The sequence below is a fragment of the Oryctolagus cuniculus genome, chromosome 13 (assembly GCF_051225735.1).
Source record: "Oryctolagus cuniculus isolate XC-2025 breed Fujian yellow rabbit chromosome 13, ASM5122573v1, whole genome shotgun sequence".
Classification (NCBI taxonomy): Eukaryota; Metazoa; Chordata; class Mammalia; order Lagomorpha; family Leporidae; genus Oryctolagus; species Oryctolagus cuniculus.
The window spans coordinates 38,486,921-38,507,586 of NC_142879.1; the positions used below are offsets into that span (position 1 = coordinate 38,486,921).

Here is a 20,666-nt window from a genome sequence, read left to right on the forward strand (position 1 = left end):
TGGGTGCCAGTTCACATTCCGGCTGCTCCATTTCTGATCCAGCTCCCTGCTAATGTGCATGGGAAAGCAGCGGAAGTCGGCCTAGGTCCCTGGGACGCTGCACGTGCACCACATGGGAGGACCAGAAGAAACTTCAGGCTTCTGGCTCCTGCTTGGACAAACCCTGGTTATTGTGGCTATTTGGGGAGTGAATCAGCGAATGTAAGACCTCTCCCTCTGTCTCCTTTCTCTCTCTCTAACTCTGCCTATCAAATAAATAAATCTTAAAAAAAAAAAATCCCAAAAAACAACAACAACAACAATAAAACAAAATCAGAACAGAGATGCAGAGACAGGTATGTTCATGGCATGTCTGGGTGATGGTTAAAGAATAAGCCATCTGGAGCCTGTGATTGATTTTTGGTGGCAGTAGGGCAAGTTGGAAAGGCAGAATTAGGTCAGATTTTGGAGGACTTGAATGTTCAGGAAGGTGAGCTTTTACTTTTGTCCTGCAGGCAGTAAGGAGTCATTGAAAAATTTTGACTTAAATGGGGTGGGGTTTTGGTCAAAGGATACCTTTCAGTTAGGTGGGAGGAATGTTTGAGAGATCTGTGTACAACAACATTAGTGACTGCAGTTAATCATATAGCGCACTGTTGGAAAACACAGACTATACAGAGTGTTTTCCCCACAAAAATTGTAACTAAGGAAAAAGGAAAAATAACGGTGACTTAATACATAATATTAGTTAGATTTTCTCATCCCACAGTATATATATTCTTCAAAACATGTTGTACATGATAAATACATACACATTTTATATGTCAGTTAAAAAAAGTTATAGAATAAAACCCCACGCTGGTTACTGGAAAGATGAATCTGCAGAGTAGATGAATCTGCAGGAAAGATTGGGAGATAAACTGATACACATTAGATAATCTGGATGTGAACTATGAGATGCAAATTGTAGGTAGGTGAAAGGAGACAATAATGTGGCTTGTATTAGGAAGAAATGATTTCTGAACCTGATAGTGATTTATTATGAGGTGTGAAATGAAAGACAGAGATAGCTTTCCATATTTTCAGCCAGGGTAAATCATACTTGTGTCATTGTCAAAAATAAAACAGATTGGGGCTGGTGCTGTTGCACAGCAGGTTAAAACCCTGGCCTGTGACGCTGTCATCCTATATGGGCCTTGGTTCTAGTCCCGGCCGCTCTACCTCCGATCCAGCTCCCTGCTAATGCACCTGGGAGGGCAGCAGAGGATGGCCCAAGTCCTTAAGCCCTTGCACCCATGTGGGAGACCTTGAGGAAGCTCCTGGCTTCTGGCTTCTGATCGGCTCAGCTATAGCCATTGAGGCCATTTGGGGAGTAAACCAGCAGTTAGAATACCTCGCTGTGTGTCTACCTCTCTCTGTAACTCTGTCTTTCAAATAAATAAAATAAGTTTAAAAAAAAAAAAAACAAATTGGAAGAGGAATAATTTATAGAGTAAGTGATTAGTCTGACTTAAATGTGTTGAGGTAATGGGGGAACATTCAAATAGAAATGTTTGGTATATAGTTGAGAACTTTTTTTTTTTTTTTTAAAGATTTTATTTATTTATTTGAAAGTCAGAGTTACACAGAGAGCAGAGAGGCAGAGAGGGAGAGAGGACTTCCATCCGCTGGTTCACTCCCCAGATGGCCGCAGTGGCTGGAGCTGTGCCGATCCGAAGCCAGGAGGCAGGAGCTTCTTCCCGGTCTTCCACTCAGATGCAGGGGCCCAAGGACTTGGGCCATCTTCTACTGCTTTTCCAGGCCATAGCAGAGAGCTGGATCAGAAGAGGAGCAGCTGGGACTAGAACCAGTGACCATATGGGATGCTGGCACTTCAGGCCAGGGTGTTAACCCGCTGCACCACAGCGCTGGCCCCAAGAGAACTTTTATTTTAATAGACATTTTCTTTAAAATTTTTAACAGTAATATTTTATTTATTTTCATTGTGTTAAACAAAGATCTCTGATCTGCTAGTTCATTCTTCAAATGTTGGCAATAACCAGGAGCTGGAAATGTAATCGAAGTTTCCTATGTGACTGGCAGGTACCCAACCACTGCCTGGCAATTTTTGCATTAGTTGGGAGCTGGAATCAGGAGTGGAGCTGGGAACCAAAAAAGCCAGTCACTTTGGCCAGTATTGGACATACTTTCTTGGATTGTCTGAAAGATTTATATTTTGAGAATGAGGCATGTTTAAAATGACTTGATATATAAAAACATGAACATAGCTCTGTAAATTACTCTGAGTACAGAGGTTGATGTAAGAATGCTTTATTATTGATAAAAACCTAATTATGGCCGGCGCCATGGCTCAATAGGCTAATCCTCTGCCTAGCGGCGCCGGCACACCGGGTTCTAGTCCCGGTTGGGGTGCCGGATTCTGTCCCGGTTGCCCCTCTTCCCGGCCAGCTCTCTGCTGTGGCCCGGGAGTGCAGTGGAGGATGGCCAAGTGCTTGGGCCCTGCACCCCATGGGAGACCTACCTGGCTCCTGCCTTCGGATCAGCGCGGTGTGCCGGCCGCAGCTCACCGGCTGCGGCGGCCATTGGAGGGTGAACCAACGGCAAAGGAAGACCTTTCTCTCTGTCTCTCTCTCTCTCTCTCACTGTCCACTCTGCCTGTCAAAAAACAAACAAACAAACAAAAACAAAACAAAAACAAAAAAAACCCCAAACCTAATTACAAGCAAAAAAACAAAAAAGGCACCCTCATATGGATCCTAAGCGAGTCTTTTTTTTTGAAGATTTATCTTAGTTATTTGAAAGGCAGAGTCACAGAGAGAGAGAGAGGGGGAAAGACATAAAGAACTTTCATTCGCTGGCTCACTCCTCAGATGGCCACAATGGCCAGGGCTGGGCCAGGCCTAAGCCAGAAGCCAGAAGCCAGAAGATTTACTCAGGTCTCCCACGTGGGTGCAGCTGCCCAAGGACTTGGGCCATCTTCTGCTGCTTTCCCAGATGAATTAGTGGGGAACTGGATTGTAAACAACTGCAGCCAGGACATGTATGGGATGCTGACAGTGCAGGGGGCAACTGAACCCCTTGTACCACAGCACTGGGTCCCCCAAGCAGTCTCTTAACTGCTATGCCACAACCTTGCCTGTTGGACAGTTTCTTTTTTTTTCTTTTCTTTTCTTTTTTTTTTTTTTTTTTTTTTTTTTTTTTTTTTTTTACAGGCAGAGTGGACAGTGAGAGAGAGAGAGAGACAGAGACAGAGAGAAAGGTCTTCCTTTACCGTTGGTTCACCCTCCAATGGCCGTGCTGATCTGAAGCCAGGAGCCAGGTGCTTCCTCCTGGTCTCCCATGGGGTGCAGGGCCCAAGCACTTGGGCCATCCTCCACTGCACTCCCTGGCCACAGCAGAGAGCTGGGCTGGAAGTGGGGCAACCGGGACAGAATCCGGCGCCCCGACCGGGACTAGAACCCGGTGTGCTGGTGCCGCAGACAGAGGATTAGCCTATTGAGCCGCGGCGCTGGCTGGACAGTTTCAAATATAAAGAAGAAGTAGAGAGAGTAGTATAATAAATCTCATGCTTCTATCCCTCACTTTCAGCCATATTTAACATTTGCCATTCTTTTTCATTTCTCTGTAACTATTGTGAATAGGACAGTATGGGTTATTTTTAAAATAAATCTCAAACATTGCATCATTCAATTAAAGGCTTTTGCTTTTATATCCATCTGTCTTTCTTATTTTGTAAGTTTATACTTTGTACTAAAAACATATTTTTTTGCCTAATTCCAGTATATACAGGAGGCACTTCGAGAAGTTCATGGAAAATAAAAGATAATTTTATCTTGCTGCAAAATTTTTTTAAATCTAAGAATAGTTTTTTTAATAATTTTCATTTCCCATGAACTTTGTGATAATTCTGTGTGTGTTTACTGTAGAACATTTGAAAATAGAGAAGTATTAAGGAAAAATAATGATGTGCAATCCAATTTTGAAGACACACACTGCTGATATGTGGCCATGGCATATTTATAGTTTGTATCCTGTTTTCATTATTAACATCTTAAGTCTTCAAATATATATATATATATGTAAAAGACTTGATTATTTTTTTTGAAAGGCAGAGAGAGAGAGAGAGGCTGTCCATCTCCTGGTTCACCTTCCAGTTGGCTGCAACGGCCGGAGCTGCACCCATCTGAAGCCAGGAGCTTCTACTGGGTCTCCCACTCAGGTTCAGGGGCCCAAGGATTTGGGCCATCTTTTGCTGCCTTCCCAGGCCATAGCAGAGAGCTGGATCCGAAGAGGAGCAGCCGGGGCTTGAACCCGCACCCATATGGGATGCTGGCACTGCAGGCAGTGGCTTTACGAGCTATGCCACAGCACTGGCCCCTCAAATATATTTTATGGATGTTTCATAAATAGGCAGTATTTTTCTATTACTGGGAATTTAGTTTTAGCTCTTAAAATGTTTTTATAGGTCTTATTTTCCATTTTTTCAAAAGCTATTGTTCTGTATTTCGGAAACTCACATCAAATGTTCTGGTGTGGGTCAGATTAGATTTGAACATAAGAAGATTATTATGTGAAAACAATTTGTTAAAGGAACATAAGTGGGAAAATTGTGTTGTCTAGTGAGTAAACCTTAAAGAAATAACTGAATTTTCAGTTTTTGAAATTTATTTTTAAAAAGGTTTATTTATTTATTTGAAAGGCAGAGTTTCAGAGAGAGGAAGAGACAGAGGTCTTCCATTCGCTGGTTCACTCCCCAGATGGCCAAATTGTCTGGAGCTGGGCTGGGCTGAAGCCAGGGGCCAGCAGCTTCTTCTGGGTCTTCACATGGGTGCAAGGGCCCAAGCTCTTGAGCAGAGAGCTGCACTGGAAGTGGAGGAGCTATAACTCAGACCAGTGCCCGGTGGGATCCCAATGTCAAAGGCAGTGGCTTTACCTGCTATGCCACAATGCCGGCCCTGATAACAGGTTTTGTTTGTTTGTTTGTTTTTTACAGGCAGAGTGGACAGTGAGAGAGAGAGACAGAGAGAAAGGTCTTCCTTTTCCATTGGTTCATCCCCCAATGGCTGCTGCGGCTGGTGCACTGCGGCCGGCGCACCACACTGATTCGAAGCCAGGAGCCAGGTGCTTCCTCCTGGTCTCCCATGCGGGTGCAGGGCCCAAGCACTTGGGCCATCCTCCACTGCCTTCCCGGGCCATAGCAGAGAGCTGGACTGGAAGAGGAGCAACCGGTACAGAATCCGGCGCCTCGACCAGGCCTAGAACCCGGTGTGCCGGCGCCGCAGGTGGAGGATTAGCCTATTGAGCCGTGGTGCCAGCCTAGTTATTTTTTTCTTTTAAAGATATATTTCTTTATTTGAAAGACAGAGTTACAGAGAGGCAAAGGCAGAGAGAGAAGGAGGTCCTCCATCTGCTGGTTCATTCCCCAGATGGCTACAACAGCTGGAGTTGGGCCATTCTCCGGGTCTTCCACTCAGATGCAGGGGCCCAAGGACTTGGGCCATCTTCTATTGCTTTCCCAGGCCATAGCAGAGAGCTGGGTTGGAAGTAGAGCAGCTGGGATTTGAACTGGTACCCTTATGGGATGCCAGCACTGCAGGTGGCAGCTTTATCTGCTACATCACAGTGCTGGCCCCAACAGAGTTTTTTAAAGTCAAATTTAAGTCTGTTTTACAACTGAGACTGCTTTCTGAAACTTAAATATGTAGTTGTTGTAAAAGAAATGATTCCTTATCTTGATCACCAGATAATTACATTGTCTGATTTAGAATGTGATTACATTAATGCTAGATCATGTTGCTCGAAATTAAACAAGGTAAGACATCTCTGCCCATTTTTTGGCATGGAAATCAGTTCTTTATTTTGTGTGTTAAAGATTGTTATAGGTAATCAACGTGTATTTTGACTTTAGAGTGCATATTGTCTCTTACTCATTGGAATGTTGGGTAGAACTTCTGTGTTTTGCAATATTTATATTATGAAATTATGCTAGAGATCTGACTTAACATTTGGTTTCTTTACTGTGCATATTCCTTTTCCCCTTGTCTATAATGGACAACATGATTTCTCAGACCAGGTACAAGTTAAACACGAGGTTAATCGTTTCTGTCCTCTGTGCTCAAATCCCCTCCTGCCACTCATGGTATTAAAGTTCAGTCCTTTGAGTGAAATGAGACCTTCCTTGTGTGGCTTGCTGAGAAATGGATTTAATTACTTGATTTGTTCTAAGGCTATTTTACCTTTAGTGTAGTCAGAGTTTTATACTGGCATGTGTACTCTGAATTGTAGAGCTTATCTAGATTTGGGAAAACCAGTTGGCCCTGATTATTTTATGAGATGAGCAGTGAAGCTTTCTGGATGAAAGTTTATATAAAAATACAGTACTGAGAGATGTGCTTTGTTTGCGTTTCTGTGATGAGGAAAATAAAGTTAAACTTTCTTTGGAAGAGTGTAACTGGAAAATTAAATTTTCTAGTGAACTATATTCTTCTTCCTTTTTAAGAGAATAACAGATTTTTAAAATTTATTTATGTGAAATGCAAAGTTAAAGAGAGGGAGAGAGAGATCTTCATTCTGGTTCATTCCCCAAATGGCTGGGCCAGGCTGCGTCTCCCATGTGGTCCACGGACCATCTTCAGCTGCTTTCCTAGGTACATCGGCAGTGAGCTGGTTCAGAAGTAGAGCAGCTGGGACTCAAATCAGTGCTCATATGGGATACTGGCTTTACATACATTGGCTTAACTGGTTACTCCACAGTGTTGGCTCTGATTATTATATTTCATTTTTATTTCTTGCTTAATACTTTGTGGGTTTTCCATGATCCAAATAAAAATCTGCATATGGAGAAAAGATTAACTTTTTTTCTACTATGAAAGTTACTCTGGGGCTGGCGCTGTGGCACAGTAGGTTAGAGCTCCAGCCTGCAGTGCCAGCATCCCATATGGATGCCATTTCGAGTACCAGCTGTTCCATTTCTGATCCAGCTCTCTGCTGTGGCCTGGGAAAGCAGTAGGAGATGGCCCAAGTGCTTGGGCCCCTGCACCTGCATGGGAGACCTGGAAGAAGCTCCTGGCTCCTGGCTTCAGATCAGCTCAGTTCTGGCTGTTGTGGTCATTTGGGGAGTGAACCAGTGGATGGAAGACTTCTTTCTCTGTAACTCTGTCTTTCAAATAGATAAAATCAATCTTTAAAAAAAAAAAAAGGAAAAACAAATTTTACTTAGCATAAAATTTTTTAAAAAGTTACTCTATAAAGAAGATTTATATATATACACACACATATATAAATATATACATTTATTTATTTATTTATTTATTTCTTGAGAGGTGGAGAGACAGACACCAATAGAGAGCAGTCCCACCTGCTTGTTTATTCCCAAATCTCCTAACTGCCAAAGTTGAGCTGGGGCTGAAACTGCGAGGCAGGAACTCAGTACAGGCCTCCCAAGTGAGTGGAAAGAATCCAGTTTCTTAATCTGTCACCACTGCCTCCTGGAATCAGGACCTGGAGCTTGGATCAAACCCAGGTACTCCAGTGTGGGACATGGCCACCTTAACTAGCATCTTAATTAAATACCTGCCCCTTAAATAGTTTATTTATTTGTTTACTGTTTCTTTCCTTTTTTTTTTTTTTTTTTTTTTTGACAGGCAGAGTGGACAGTGAGAGAGACAGAAAGGTCTTCCTTTGCCGTTGGTTCACCCTCCAATGGCCGCTGCGGCCGGCGCATTGCGCTGATCTGAAGCCAGGAGCCAGGTGCTTCTCCTGGTCTCCCATGGGGTGCAGGGCCCAAGCACTTGGGCCATCCTCCATTGCACTCCTGGGCCACAGCAGAGAGCTGGCCTGGAAGAGGGGCAACCCGGACTGAATCTGGTGCCCCAACCGGGCCTAGAACCCGGTGTGCTGGTGCCACAGGTGGAGGATTAGCCTATTGAGCCGCGGCACTGGCCAACTGTTGCTTTTTAAATTTTTTTTAAAGAAAATTTTATTTGAAAGGCTGAGTGACAGAGAGGGAGATAAAGAAGATGTTCCATCCATTGGTTTGCTTCCTAGATGGCCACAATGGCTGGGGCTGGGATAGGCCAAAGTTAGGATTCTAGAACTCCATGCTGGTCTCCCATGCGGGGGCCCAAGTAGTTAGACCATCTTCTGCCTTCCAGTCACATTACCACATTACCAGGGAACTGGATTGGAAATGGAGTAGCTGGTGCTCAGTGGGTGCTCTGATATGGGATGTTGGTCTTGCAAGTGGCAGCTTAACCTACTGTGCCATAGTTCTGGCCGTAATATATTTTTCGAATAAGTATTTTGCAATTTTTTGTATTAAAATGATTATACAGTTTTCTTAAAAAAAATCTGTTTGGGGCCAGCACTGTGGTGCAGTGGGTTAAGCTGCTATCTGCAATGCCAGCATCTTATAAGAGCGATAATTTGAGTTCCAGTTGCTCTACTTTGGCTTCAGCTCCCTGCCAATGCGCCTGGGAAAACAGTGCAACATGCCCAAATATGTTAGCCCCTGCACCCCATGGGCGACCTGGATGAAGCTCTTGGCTCCTAGCTTCTGCCTGGCCTAGCCCTGGTGATTGTGGCCATTTGGGGAGTGAACCTGCAGATGGAAAATTTCTGTCTGTCCCTCTCTTTCTGTAACTCTGATTTTCAAAAACTAACTAAATAAATATTTCTTAAAATACATTTGTTTGAGTTTGCTCCCCAAATTCCTGCAATGGCTGGGACTGGCCCAACCCAAAGCTGGGAGTCTAGAACGCAATGCAGTTCTCTCCACATTGGTGGCAGGGGCCCAGCTACTTAAACCATCACCTACTTCACAGGGTGTGCATTAACAGGAAGCTGGACTTGGGAGCAGAGTCAGAACCTGAACTCAGACACTCCGATATGGTGTGCATGAAGGCTAAACACCCACCTCTTAAGTAGTTTTTATAATGTTCATTTAAAATTGTAAACATTGTACATACTTATGGAGTACTGTGTGATGTTTCATGACTTGTGGATAGCATTGTATAATGTCCAGTTGGTAAGTATATTTATCCTTTCAGTTATGTAGTGTTTCTTTACTGTTAAAAATCTAAAAGTCCTGTTTTCTGGTTTTTTAGAGATATAAACAGTACAGTAATGTTCTCTCTCTACACCCTACTGTCAATAGAACCTAAGAACTACTTATTCCTATCTAGCTATAGTCTAGTACCTATCAATCAACCTTTCCCAATTCCTCCCTCCTCTCTAATGTTAATTTTTAGTTTTATGAAAATTATGAATGTATACAACTAAAGTCAGCAGGACTGCAAAGCTTGTAGTGAAAAACAGCAGTCCCTTCTTAACGTCTTCATATTATGTCTTGCTTTTTAGGGCAACTGATTTAAACACTTACTTTTTTCTAATATTTTCTGATACCTAAATCCGTATTTCACCTTTACATGCGTGCACTGGTATTTCTTGATTTGTCAACTTTAAATGTCATCCCTTCACTTTTCAGTATGGTAGAGAAAGATTTTGTTGTTATGCACCCTTTACTTAAACATCCGTGCTCTCATCTTTCTATTTTTTGGGGGGGCCAAATTGATACTCAATGTTTATATCATTATGACCTATGTGATAGTAATATAAGTACCACTTATTGCTGTACATCACAGTAGACAGTGATAATATTTTTTTTTATGGTAGCTTTTTTTTTTTTTTTGGTAGCTTTGTCTTTACCTGTGTTAATAATTGCCACCATTTCTTTTTTCTTTCTTTCTTAGTTTTCATTTACCTGTTACTGAGTCTTGTCAGATATATCTGTAAAGCTCTTTAGTACTATTTTTTATATATATATATTTATTTGAAAGGCAGAATTACAGAGAGAAAGAGGGTATGTGTGAGCAAGAGAGGGAACTTATACCCACTTGTTCACTCCCCAAATGGCTGCAATGAGTGGAGCTGGGCCAGGCCAATGCTAGGAGCCTGGAACTTCATCTGGGACTCCCATGTTGGTGGCAGGGGCCCAAGTACCTGGCCCATTTTCTGCTGCTTTGCCAGGCATATTAGCACACAGCTGGATCAGAGGCAGAGCAGCCAGGAATCAAACTGGCACTATGATCCTGGGATGCTGGTGTCACAAGACATGACTTAACCTGCTGTGCCATAACACTGGCTCCAACTTTATAATTTTTTCCCCACTGAATCTGATATGATTTCTTCAGGATTATGGAGACTGGAAATGTTTAAGATTGATATTTTGACTTAAAAGGCAATATGTCATCCCAGTTTAGAGAAAAAGGCTTTAGCATAGATATTGGAATAGATATTTAGTATAGATATTGGAATAGAAATTAAATGATTCTGTATTTTTTCCCTTGTACTCATTCAAACCTGCACAGGGGATGAATCCAAGCCTTTATTTACAATCAAATGTAATTGAAATTTAAGTACTTCATTTTTAAGCTATGCCTTGATTTATTTCATGGGGTAAGCAGTGACAGCAGTATGCAAATCTGGTACATCTGAGTCTAAAAATAATCTTGAAACAGTAGCTTGTAAGTTCTCTGTACATTCATTGATGTAGCTTAAAATAACACATTTAGTCTGGGAGGACATAGCAGTGAAAGTAATACTGTGTTCTTCCCTTCCCTTGTAGTGGGTAATTCCAGAATTGATTGGCCATACCATTGTTGCTGTATTAATGCTTATTTCATTGCACTGGTTCATCTTCCTTCTCAACCTACCTGTTGCCACTTGGAATATATATCGGTGAGTTTTGTTTTGTTTTGTTTGTTTGTTTTTTGTTTTTTTGGTACTGTTTTGGTTAGGGCACTTAAAAATTTTTTTCAAAGATTTCTTTTTTTGAAAGACTTACACAGGGAGAGAGAGAGAGAGAGAGAGAGAGAGAGAGAGAGAGAGAGATTTTCTATCCTCTGGCTTCCCCCACAAATGGCTGCAACAGCCAGGTCTGTTCACGCCAAAGCCAGGAGCTAGGAGCTTCATCTGTGTCTCCCATGTAGATGTCAGGGGCCCAAGGATGTGGGCCATCTTCTGCTGTTCTCCCAGGCGTATTAGCAGGGTGCTGGATCTGAAGTGGACCAACTGGGACTCAAACTCACATCTACATGGGATGCCAGCTTCAGCCTTTACGCCATAATGCCACCCCTAGATAATGAAACTGATAATGACATCAGTATGTTATTCTGTCCATATTTGGTCTGAATTTAAGACAGCTGTGATTGATTCAGAGGTTGATTGTTATTGGTTACTTATTTTTGAATATTTCTGCCGATCATTTTATTTTCCTTCTAATGTGTGTGTCCTTTAATTCCTCAGTTTCATTATGGTGCCAAGTGGTAACATGGGAGTGTTTGATCCAACAGAAATACACAATCGAGGGCAACTGAAGTCACACATGAAAGAAGCTATGATCAAGCTTGGTTTCCACTTGCTATGTTTTTTTATGTATCTTTATAGGTGAGTGTAGTTTTTTTTTTTTTTTTTTTTTTTAATTTGAGAGGGTAGAAAGAATGAAAATAGATGAGTTCTGGCATTTTAAAGTTCTGGCATTTTTATAGATATCATGTCTATTATTGATGAGTGAGAAATTACTGTGCTTTGGGAGATTTTGCATTGACATTTTAGGACTTTTGGGATTTGTGTGAATTTTTTTCTTTTTTTAAATATTTATTCTTTGGGGGCCAGCACCATGGCATAGCAGGTAAAGCCGCTACCTGCAGTGACAGCATCCCATGTGGGCGTCAGTTCGAGACCTGGCTGCTCCACTTCTGATTGATCTCTGTTATGGCCTGGGAAAGCAGTAGAAGGTGGCCCAAGTCCTTGGGCCCCTGCACCCATGTGGGAGACCCAGAAGAAGCTCCTGGCTTCAGATTAGCACAGCTCTGGCCGTTGCAGCCATCTAGGGAATGAGCCAGCAGATGGAAGACCTCTCTCTGCCTCTCTCTCTCTCTAACTCTGCCTGTCAAGTAAATGAATAAATCTTTAAAAAAAAAAAAGATTCATTTATTTGAAAGGCAGAGTTACAGAGAGGGCTAAACAGGGAGAGAGAGAGAGAGAGAGAGAGAGATTGATTTTCCATCCACTGGTTCACTTCCCAAATGGTAGCAATGACTAGGACTGGGCCTGGGCAAAGCCAGGAGCCTGGAGCTCCATCCAGGTCTCCCACATGGGTGCAGGGGCCCAAGGACTTGGGCCACCTTCTGATGCTTTCCTAGAAGTGGAGCAGCTGGAACTTGAATTGGTACCATTATGGGATGCCAGTGTTGCAGATGGTGGCTTAACCTATTGTGCCACAATGCTGACCCCAATTGTGTGAATTTTTTGTGGCTGGGCAGAGGTTTTCATGTATGCTAATGAGTCAGAATTCCTTCTAATCTATAGTAGTTACTCTGTTTACTTAGTTATTCCTTAGTTATTAAGTCTATCCACATGCTTAAAATTATCTTTGCTGTTATTTTTAAGTGCCTTATTATCCAGCTGTGAAGTTTCACTGCCTGTAATGAGCATTATTATTATTTTTTTAAAGATTTATTTATTTACTTGAAAGAGTTACAGAGAGAGAGAGGTCTTCCATCCAATGGTTCACTAATTGGCCCCAATAGCCAGAGCTGTGCGACCCAAAGCTGGGAGCCAGGAGCTTCTTCCCACGAAGGTGCATGGCCCCAAGCACCTGAGCCATCTTCTACTGGTATTCCAGGCCATAGCAGAGAACTGGATGGGAAAAGGAGCAGCTGGGTCTCTAATCAGCGCCCATATAGGATGGCGCTGCTTCAGGCCAGGGCGGGCGTTAACCTGCTTCCACAGCGCTGCCCTCCCCCCATTATTGTGAGTACCCCTGGAGAGCATGCCACTGATGGGTCCCTGGGAGGTCATACCACAGGCTACAGCCCTCAGTAACTTACATCCAAATTGGGCTGATCTTTCCTGGAAGTAAGACATTTAGTTGTGATGCTAATTTCCTCTGGCATGCTTATTAGTCTGTTCTTGTAAATTTGCATCAGTCCTGCTGGTGCCGCGGCTCACTAGGCTAATCCTCCGCCTTGCGGCACCGGCACACCGGGTTCTAGTCCCGGTCGGGGCGCCGGATTCTGTCCCGGTTGCCCCTCTTCCAGGCCAGCTCTTCTGCTGTGGCCAGGGAGTGCAGTGGAGGATGGCCCAAGTACTTGGGTCCTGCACCCCATGGGAGACCAGGATAAGTACCTGGCTCCTGCCATCGGATCAGCGCGGCGTGCCAGCCGTGGCAGCCATTGTTGGGTGAACCAACGGCAAAGGAAGACCTTTCTCTCTGTCTGTCTCTCTCGCTGTCCACTCTGTCTGTCCAAAAAAAAAAAAATTTGCATCAGTCTTGTTACGACTCTTAGAAGTAAGGATGAATGGCTGTCAGCCACTGCTTTCTGCAGTAATGTTTTAAACTTAAGAGTTAGAATACTGCCTTTTCCTTTGTCCGTTCTAGACCCATAGAATAGAGCAAAAAAGAGAAAAAAATTCATGTGTGTCTGATTTGATTAAGAGGCTAAAAATCAAGCTTAACTTTTGTATCAAAGTTTTTTTTTGTTAAAGATGTTTTTATTTGAAAGTCAGAGTTACACAGAGAGAGGAGAAGCAGAGAGAGAGAGAGGAAGGTCTTCCGTCCGATGGTTCACTCCCCAATTGGCTGCAACAGCTGGAGCTGTGCCGATCCAAATCCAGGAGCCAGGAGCTTCTTCTGGGTCTCCCACTTGGGTGCAGGGGCCCAAGGACTTGGGCCATCTTCTACTGCTTTCCTAGGCTATAGCAGAGGGTTGGATGGGAAGTGGCGCAGTTGGGACTCAAACTGGTGCCCATATGGGATGCCAGCCCTTCAGGCCATGGCTTTAACCTGCTGCACCACAGCGCCGGCCCCAAGGTACTTAATTTTTAATACAAATATTAAAAAATGAAGAATTAAAAAGAACAGAGATTTAATATTAAAACTGATGTATCTATTTTTATTGCTTTTTAAAGTCATATCTTTTTTAAAACTTTTATTTAGTAAATGTAATTTTCCAAAGTACAGTTTATGGATTACAGTGGCTTTTTCCCCCCATAACTTCCCTCCTACCCGCACCCCTCCCATCTCCCGCTCCCTCTCCCATTCCATTCACATCAAGATTCATTTTCAATTATCTTTATATACAGAAGATCGATTTAGTATATATTAAGTAAAGATTTGATCATGTTGCACCCACATAGAACATAAAGTGTAAAATACTGTTTGAATACTAGTTATAGCATTAATTCACATTGGACAACACATTAAGGACAGAGATCCCACATGAGGAGTAAGTACACAGTGACTCCTGTTGCTGACTTAACAATTTGACACTCTTGTTCATGGTGTCAGAAATCTCCCTAGGCTCTAGTGGAAGTTCTCTCTTCCCTTCAGAGAAAGGTACCTCCTCTTTTGATGGCCCGTTCTTTCTACTGGGATCTCACTCGCAGAGATCTTGAGATCTTTCATTTAGTTTTTTTTTTTTTTTTTTTTTTGCCAGAGTGTCTTGGCTTTCCATGCCTAAAATACTCTCATGGGCTCTTCAGCCAGATCTGACTGCCTTAAGGGCTGATTCTGAGGACAAGTGCTGTTTAGGACATCTGCCATTCTATGAGTCTGCTGTGTATCCCACTTCCCATGTTGGATCGTTCTCTCCCTTTTTTATTCTATCAGTTAGTATTCACAGACACTATTCTTGTTTGTGTGATCCCTTTGACTCTTAGACCTATCAGTGTGATCAATTGTGAACTGAAATTGATCACTTGGACTAGTGAGATGGCATTGGTACATGCAATCTTGATGGGATTATATTGGAATCCCCTGGCACATTTCTAACTCCACCATTTGGGGCAAGTCAGCTTGAGCATGTCCCAAATTATACATCTCCTCCCTCTCTTATTCCCACTCTTATATTTAACAGGGATCACTTTTCAGTTAAATTTCTTTTTCTTTTCTTTTTTTTTTTTTTTTCAGTTAGGTAGAATCTGGGCTCTACCACTTACTGTATGACCTGGGACAAGTTTCTTCATCTTTCTGTGCTTCAATTTGAAAATGAGATATTAATAGTGCCTACCTTATTCAATTGTAGTATAGACTAAGACAGTGCTTGTACAGAACTTAGGTCTATGTAAACCCTCAAAAATATTTTAAAAATATCAGGTACTACCATTAATCTGTGCTATGCACAAACACAGTATCTTTAAATTTGGACAATTTTTTTTATATCATTAGTAATATAATGGTATTTCTCTGTATTTTAGTCATTTGATCTCATCAGAGTAAGGCTGATTCCAGAATGTAAAAAGATAGCTTTGTAACTGTGGCAGTTTTTCATAGTGTATTTATTGGGTGACTGCCATGTGTCTGACACCATATAAGGCACTGGAAGTGATACAGAGGAACAACACAGATTCCTTACAATAAAAGCGTAGAGCTGGTCACTGGTTTGTAAGAGTGTTACACTAGAACTTGGAAGCAGTGATGCCTGGTTTCTGCTCTGGTCTTACGGGAGCTCACAGTCCAGTGGTAGGAACCAGCATATAAACCAAAGCATGCAGGAAGATGACAGAAGTGCGGGAGTCTGTGTGACTGTCCTGAGCTGAGAGGCTTGCTTTCCAAAGGAGGCGCCCTAGAGCCCAATCTGACACCCAGTAGGAACTTGCAGGTTGATGGAGGTTGGATGAGGAGAAGGAAATTTAAGCATAGCAATAGCATATGCTAAGATCTGGCAGGAGAGTTAAAGGTTTTCTTTTTCCTGGACATAGCTTATTTTTAAACTACAGTCCAGCATCAGATTTAGGTTATTCTTCTCCACTTTCACTCCTAGTTACTTTTTTTTTTTTTTTTTTTGTGGAAAAACTTGGACATTGAGAGGGCCTAATATAGATACTTTTTTCTTTTTAGGTATAGAAGATTGCTTTCTGTGCAAATGAGTATTCCTTGGTGAACCTTAGGGATACAGGTTTGGATAGATCATACTCTGAAGAAACATTGCCAAGGAAGCATTAGTAACATTCATTTCTTCTTTCCACAGTATGATTTTAGCTTTGATAAATGACTGAAGTTGGAGAAGCCGTGGTTGAAGTCAACAGTGCACTGCTGAGGAGCCAGAGATCATCCTTAGAACCATGACCATAGCAGTATATATTTTCATCTTTGAACAAAAACTATTTTTGCTGTATTTTTACCATATAAAGTATTTAAAAAACATGAATTGAGTTTTTGTAGATTTCTGGTTCTCAACTTTAGCCTGAACCCTAATACATGGAGGTGTTTTTCATCATATGTATGTTGAAGATGGTTAAATGTATGTAGACGAAACTGCCATTCCAGCCTTGCATGCCAAAGAAATAAAAGACACACCCTACAGGGAAACCTTACTAGTGAGCAAACCTGCCTTTCAAGGCTACTGAAAAGTGAGAGTGTAAAATAGCACTGTTAATCTGAAGAAAGAAGCAAGTTAATTACCCTTTTTTCCTATATTGTGGCAGCTTCCTATGGCTTAAAGATTTATGGTACTGTCAGCTAGAAGTGTTTTCACAAGAGTGTTAACAGAGCATGACATTTCAAAATATATATTTTCTTGCAGAATTTGTGAAATCTTATAAGCCATTTGCCCAGGTACAGTGTAATTCCTACTCATAGACAGGAAAAATAAATTTAAAAATAGGATTTTATCAAGAGCTTTATATAAAAGCCACTGCCTCCATAATCACCCCAAACCCGGTTGGTTTTGTATTGTGATTGTGCCAGTTGTATTTGATCTCTCTGATATATATTATAGTGAGTTTGGAGAGGTGATTTGGTAGACGATCAGATTAGAAGCAGGCATATCAATCAGTCATTGGGCCTGTTACTGTTCTGTATGGTGCTGGATTAATTATAATTGTCTGTCCTGCACTGACTGCTTTGTGAATTGGGGGACCTGATATAAGACCTTTCATGGATATATCAATCAATCAATATCCAACCCAACTCAGTTCCTTGGAACTAGCTGTATTTATAAACTTGCTGTTGATGGGAGCAGTGAACCTCAGCTCTGCTTGCCAACTCCTGGGCAGTGTAAAGTGAACCTGGCAGTCTATCCTCAGTGCTAGTTGGTGCTTTAATGTTGCTATCTTAAGCACTGGCTAGGTAAAACATGACTGTTTCATGGCAGAGTCCAAGTGGATTATTCATTCTAGTCATTCTAGTGTGATAGAATTGGCTGAGTAAGCAAGGTATATGGTCCCCAAAAGATTAAATGTTTTATATGTCCTTTGGGCCCTGGATTAGTTCTGGTCTTGGCAGATGCAACAGAACCGCTAAGCTCAATTCCTTGTACAGATAGACTACATTTCAAGAATGGGAGTAGTACCCTGGTGACACATGGAAGGAAGAGTGAAATGGTAGGCAAAGTAAACTTGGTTCTGTTGGCCTCTTTGGGGTCACAGAACTTGCTCCTTGTAGTAATCTTGTATCTCTGCCATGCAAAAGGCTAACAAGCTGTAACACAGAAGCTATTTTGCTTTCATCTATTTTTCTTACCTTTTCTGAGGCACCTCTGTTTGCCCATTCATTGTCTACCCACCCCCCCTCCCAGGGCCTCTGAATGTTCTGTTCAAACTTTTAAAGCAATGAAACCGTTGGAGAACTTCAGACTTTAGAACCGAGAGACAAACAACTACTTAAAGAAGCTCAAAGGTGGTGGTGGAGGTCTTTGACTAAAATGTTTTATCTTTTTATTCAAGTTTTCTTAACAACCAAAATGGAAACCCATGTAATTGCAAGAGCCTTTGATCTGTTTACATATTGTCAGGCTTAAGTTGGTGAGGCTGAGCAAATCAGAAAGGTGCCTTGTTTATAACAAAGGGCAGGAGCTCTTCTGAAGCATTAAAATGTGGTTTAAAAAAAAACTTTCTTTGCTTGTATTGCCTGTTTGTATCAAAGCCAGGACAGTGGAGGGGTGTCGCTCAAGGTTTTTCTTTTTATTTTAGGGGCTCTTCCTCAAATGAAGAAAAGGAGGAAGAGGCACTGAATTTTAAAAACTTTGTGGTAAAGATGCCAAAAGGTTAATTGTCTATGCTTTTTATTAACAGGAGAGTTGCATGGGACCTTAAAGACTCCCTCATCTTAAAAGTAGAGAATTGAAGCCTAGAGATTGCCTGAGGTTTTAGAACTAAGCTTTTTGGAATCCTGATGTTTATTTAGTCCAGTATTCTTTGTCCATTGCCACTCTTCTTTCCTGTTCTACTATGAAGAAGTGCCCAGGGCCTAGCCAGTCCAACTGTGTGCATATTTTAAATCTATGTGTATGCCATTTTCCCTTGCTATTTTCCTTCCTTTCATTGCTAGGAGGGGCCCTTGCTAATCATTGGAACATAAGCTGAGAGTGCTGAGGAAGCAAGATCCAAGGTGCAACTTAGTTTATCAATTCCTAGCAGGCCCTCTCAGTTGCATTTTCAGGTTGCCATACAGATGAGAATTGAGTAAGAGTCCAAATATGTTTCACCTGGCCTGTTCTTACCTTTAAGTTGAGAGCTAAGAAAGCTTCCTTTAGTACTTTATCTTCTGTGGCACTTACCACTTTCTAACTGGTATATAGTTATTTGTATGTAGTTAATCTCTCATACTAGATTGTACGCTCCTGGAGGGCAGAGTACACTCATTCGTGTTTGTGTCTTCCTTCTGCTCCTGGCACCTAACACAGTGCCTTCCCCTCAGAAACAATAAATGTTGAACAAGTAAATCTGATTGTGTTGTTCTATTGCTATTTCAGCAAGAAGTCTAACTGATATCCTTTAAGTCAGAGGAGTAAAAAGCAATGGAGCAACATAATCAAACTCACCATTCTTGTTATCAAGGCAGTCACTTTGTCCAAGGCATGCCAGCTAGGAAAGGTAACTGCTACGTTTGGTCCACTTTAGATCGGTGAAGTCAACATTGCTCACAAGCATTCTTCTAGAAGTAATTGTGGTCAAAACATGGCAAATAATAAGTGTGATTAGTTCTAAAAATCTAAATAAAATTTTTAAAGACTTATTTATTTGAAAGGCAAGGTTACAATGAGAGGGAAAAAGAGAGAGAGAGAGAGAGAATCTTCCATCTGCTGGTTCACTCCCCAAATTGCTGCAATTGCCAGGGCTGGGCCAGGCTGAAGCCAGGAGCATGGGATTCCATCCAGATCTTGGCAGGGGCTTTAGCAGAGAACTTGATGGGAAGTGGAGCAGCTGAGACACAAACTGGCACTTATATGGGCTATTGGCATTGCAGACAACCCACTGCACCACAATGCCAGCCCCACTTTAGTACGTAGAAATAGGCAGTAAGATAGTGGTGTTTGAAGTTCTTTGCTTATCCAGATCTTTGCCACCTGAGTTTATTTTAAACCAAACATGTAATTTTGCTAAATGGTGCAACAGACTGAAATATTCTTGGCGTAGTGAAACTTCGGTTAACAATGCTGTTGTAGGCTTTACTATACTGACTTGCTCAGGGTTTGTCAGTGAAGCCAGCTGGGGTCTCTGCCTCTAAAAAGTAGTAGCCAGTTTTTGCTTTAAACAGAGTCTAGTGGCAAGTCATTCAAAACCTTAAAGTTAGCATTCTAACTCCAGTTAATTGTAATAATCATAGTATGGACATGAGCTAACTTGATATTGTGTTCTAGTTGTTGTTTAGGGTACTTTTCACTTGCTTCCCTCTGAGTGGGTGGGTGGTCATCATCAGCTAGCTGGGCACTTTGAGGTTCAATGGTGGCTTCCTCTCTTGTGTATTTGGTTTGCTACATCCGTTACGAGCAACCTTGGTTTCATGTTTATCAGTTTCCATTAACCATTATAACCTAATGAATCGTGAGTTAGTCTAACAAATACTTAAATCACTCTTTTGTAATGGAGCACTTTGTTGGTCATATATTCAAAGGCAGTCCCTAGCCATCTCATCCTGTTTAGCCTCTATGGACCCTGGGCTTGATCAGAATCCCCATTTTGTTGTTGACCTGTGAACCTGAATCCTGTATTTTCTGTTTTAAGAACGTGTACTCTTGGGGCCAGCACTGTGATATAGAGGGTAAAAGCCGCAGCCTGTAGTACTGGCATCCCATATGGATGCTGGTTCAAATTCCAACTGCTCCACTTCTGATCCTGCTCCCTGCTAATACGCCTGGGAAAGCAGTGGGAAGATGGCTTGAGTTTTTGGGCCCCTGAACTCATATGAGAGACCCTGATGGCTCCTGGCTTTGGCCTGGCACAGCCCTGGCCATTGTCACCATTAGCGAGTGAACAAGTGGATCGAAGACTCTGTCTCTGCCTCACCCTCTCTGTAACTCTTTCAAATAAATAAATAAATCTTAAAAAAAAAAAAATGCTCTTGGAACAAGTGGCTGGCACTTGAACACGTGGAAGGAGCTAGAACCTTTTCTTCATTTTTAAAACTCAATTCACTTGAATTGGTATTCTCTCAGGAAGAGGTGGAGACAACGGAGTCGAGTTGGATGAGAAAAGCTTTCCTTCAGAGCCCGAGGCCTCATCACTCAGCTGTAGCGTGTTTTGCAGATTGGATGCAAACTGGGTGAGAGTTGAACCTGATGGCTCCATTAAAAGCCACACTTTTGGCTGCCATTATTATCTATGTGGGACAAAGCTGATTTTCTGCAGTGGCCCTATATAAACTTAATTAACTTTTTGGAAGAGAATAACAATTAATCATGTGA

General features: G+C 42.0%; 1 protein-coding gene across 8 annotated transcripts in view; it reads left to right on the plus strand.

Annotated features, from left to right (window-relative positions):
* Positions 1-17,871, plus strand: part of CNIH4 (cornichon family member 4) — a 34,583-nt gene extending 16,712 nt beyond the window's left edge. For 5 of the 8 annotated variants that reach the window (XM_070055385.2, XM_008268358.5, XM_089311438.1 and 2 more), the window contains 3 exons: positions 10,604-10,716; positions 11,284-11,424; positions 16,011-17,871. In XM_070055385.2, coding sequence (XP_069911486.1) covers positions 10,649-10,716; positions 11,284-11,424; positions 16,011-16,038 — 237 coding nt within the window. In that variant the 5' untranslated portion in view covers positions 10,604-10,648 and the 3' untranslated portion in view covers positions 16,039-17,871. Of the gene's footprint in view, positions 1-5,722; positions 5,792-10,603; positions 10,717-11,283; positions 11,425-16,010 lie in introns of those variants that run through there. The other 3 variants (XM_002717485.6, XM_051820601.3, XM_089311439.1) reach the window with 3 other exon arrangements.
* The last annotated feature ends 2,795 nt before the right edge of the window (positions 17,872-20,666 follow it).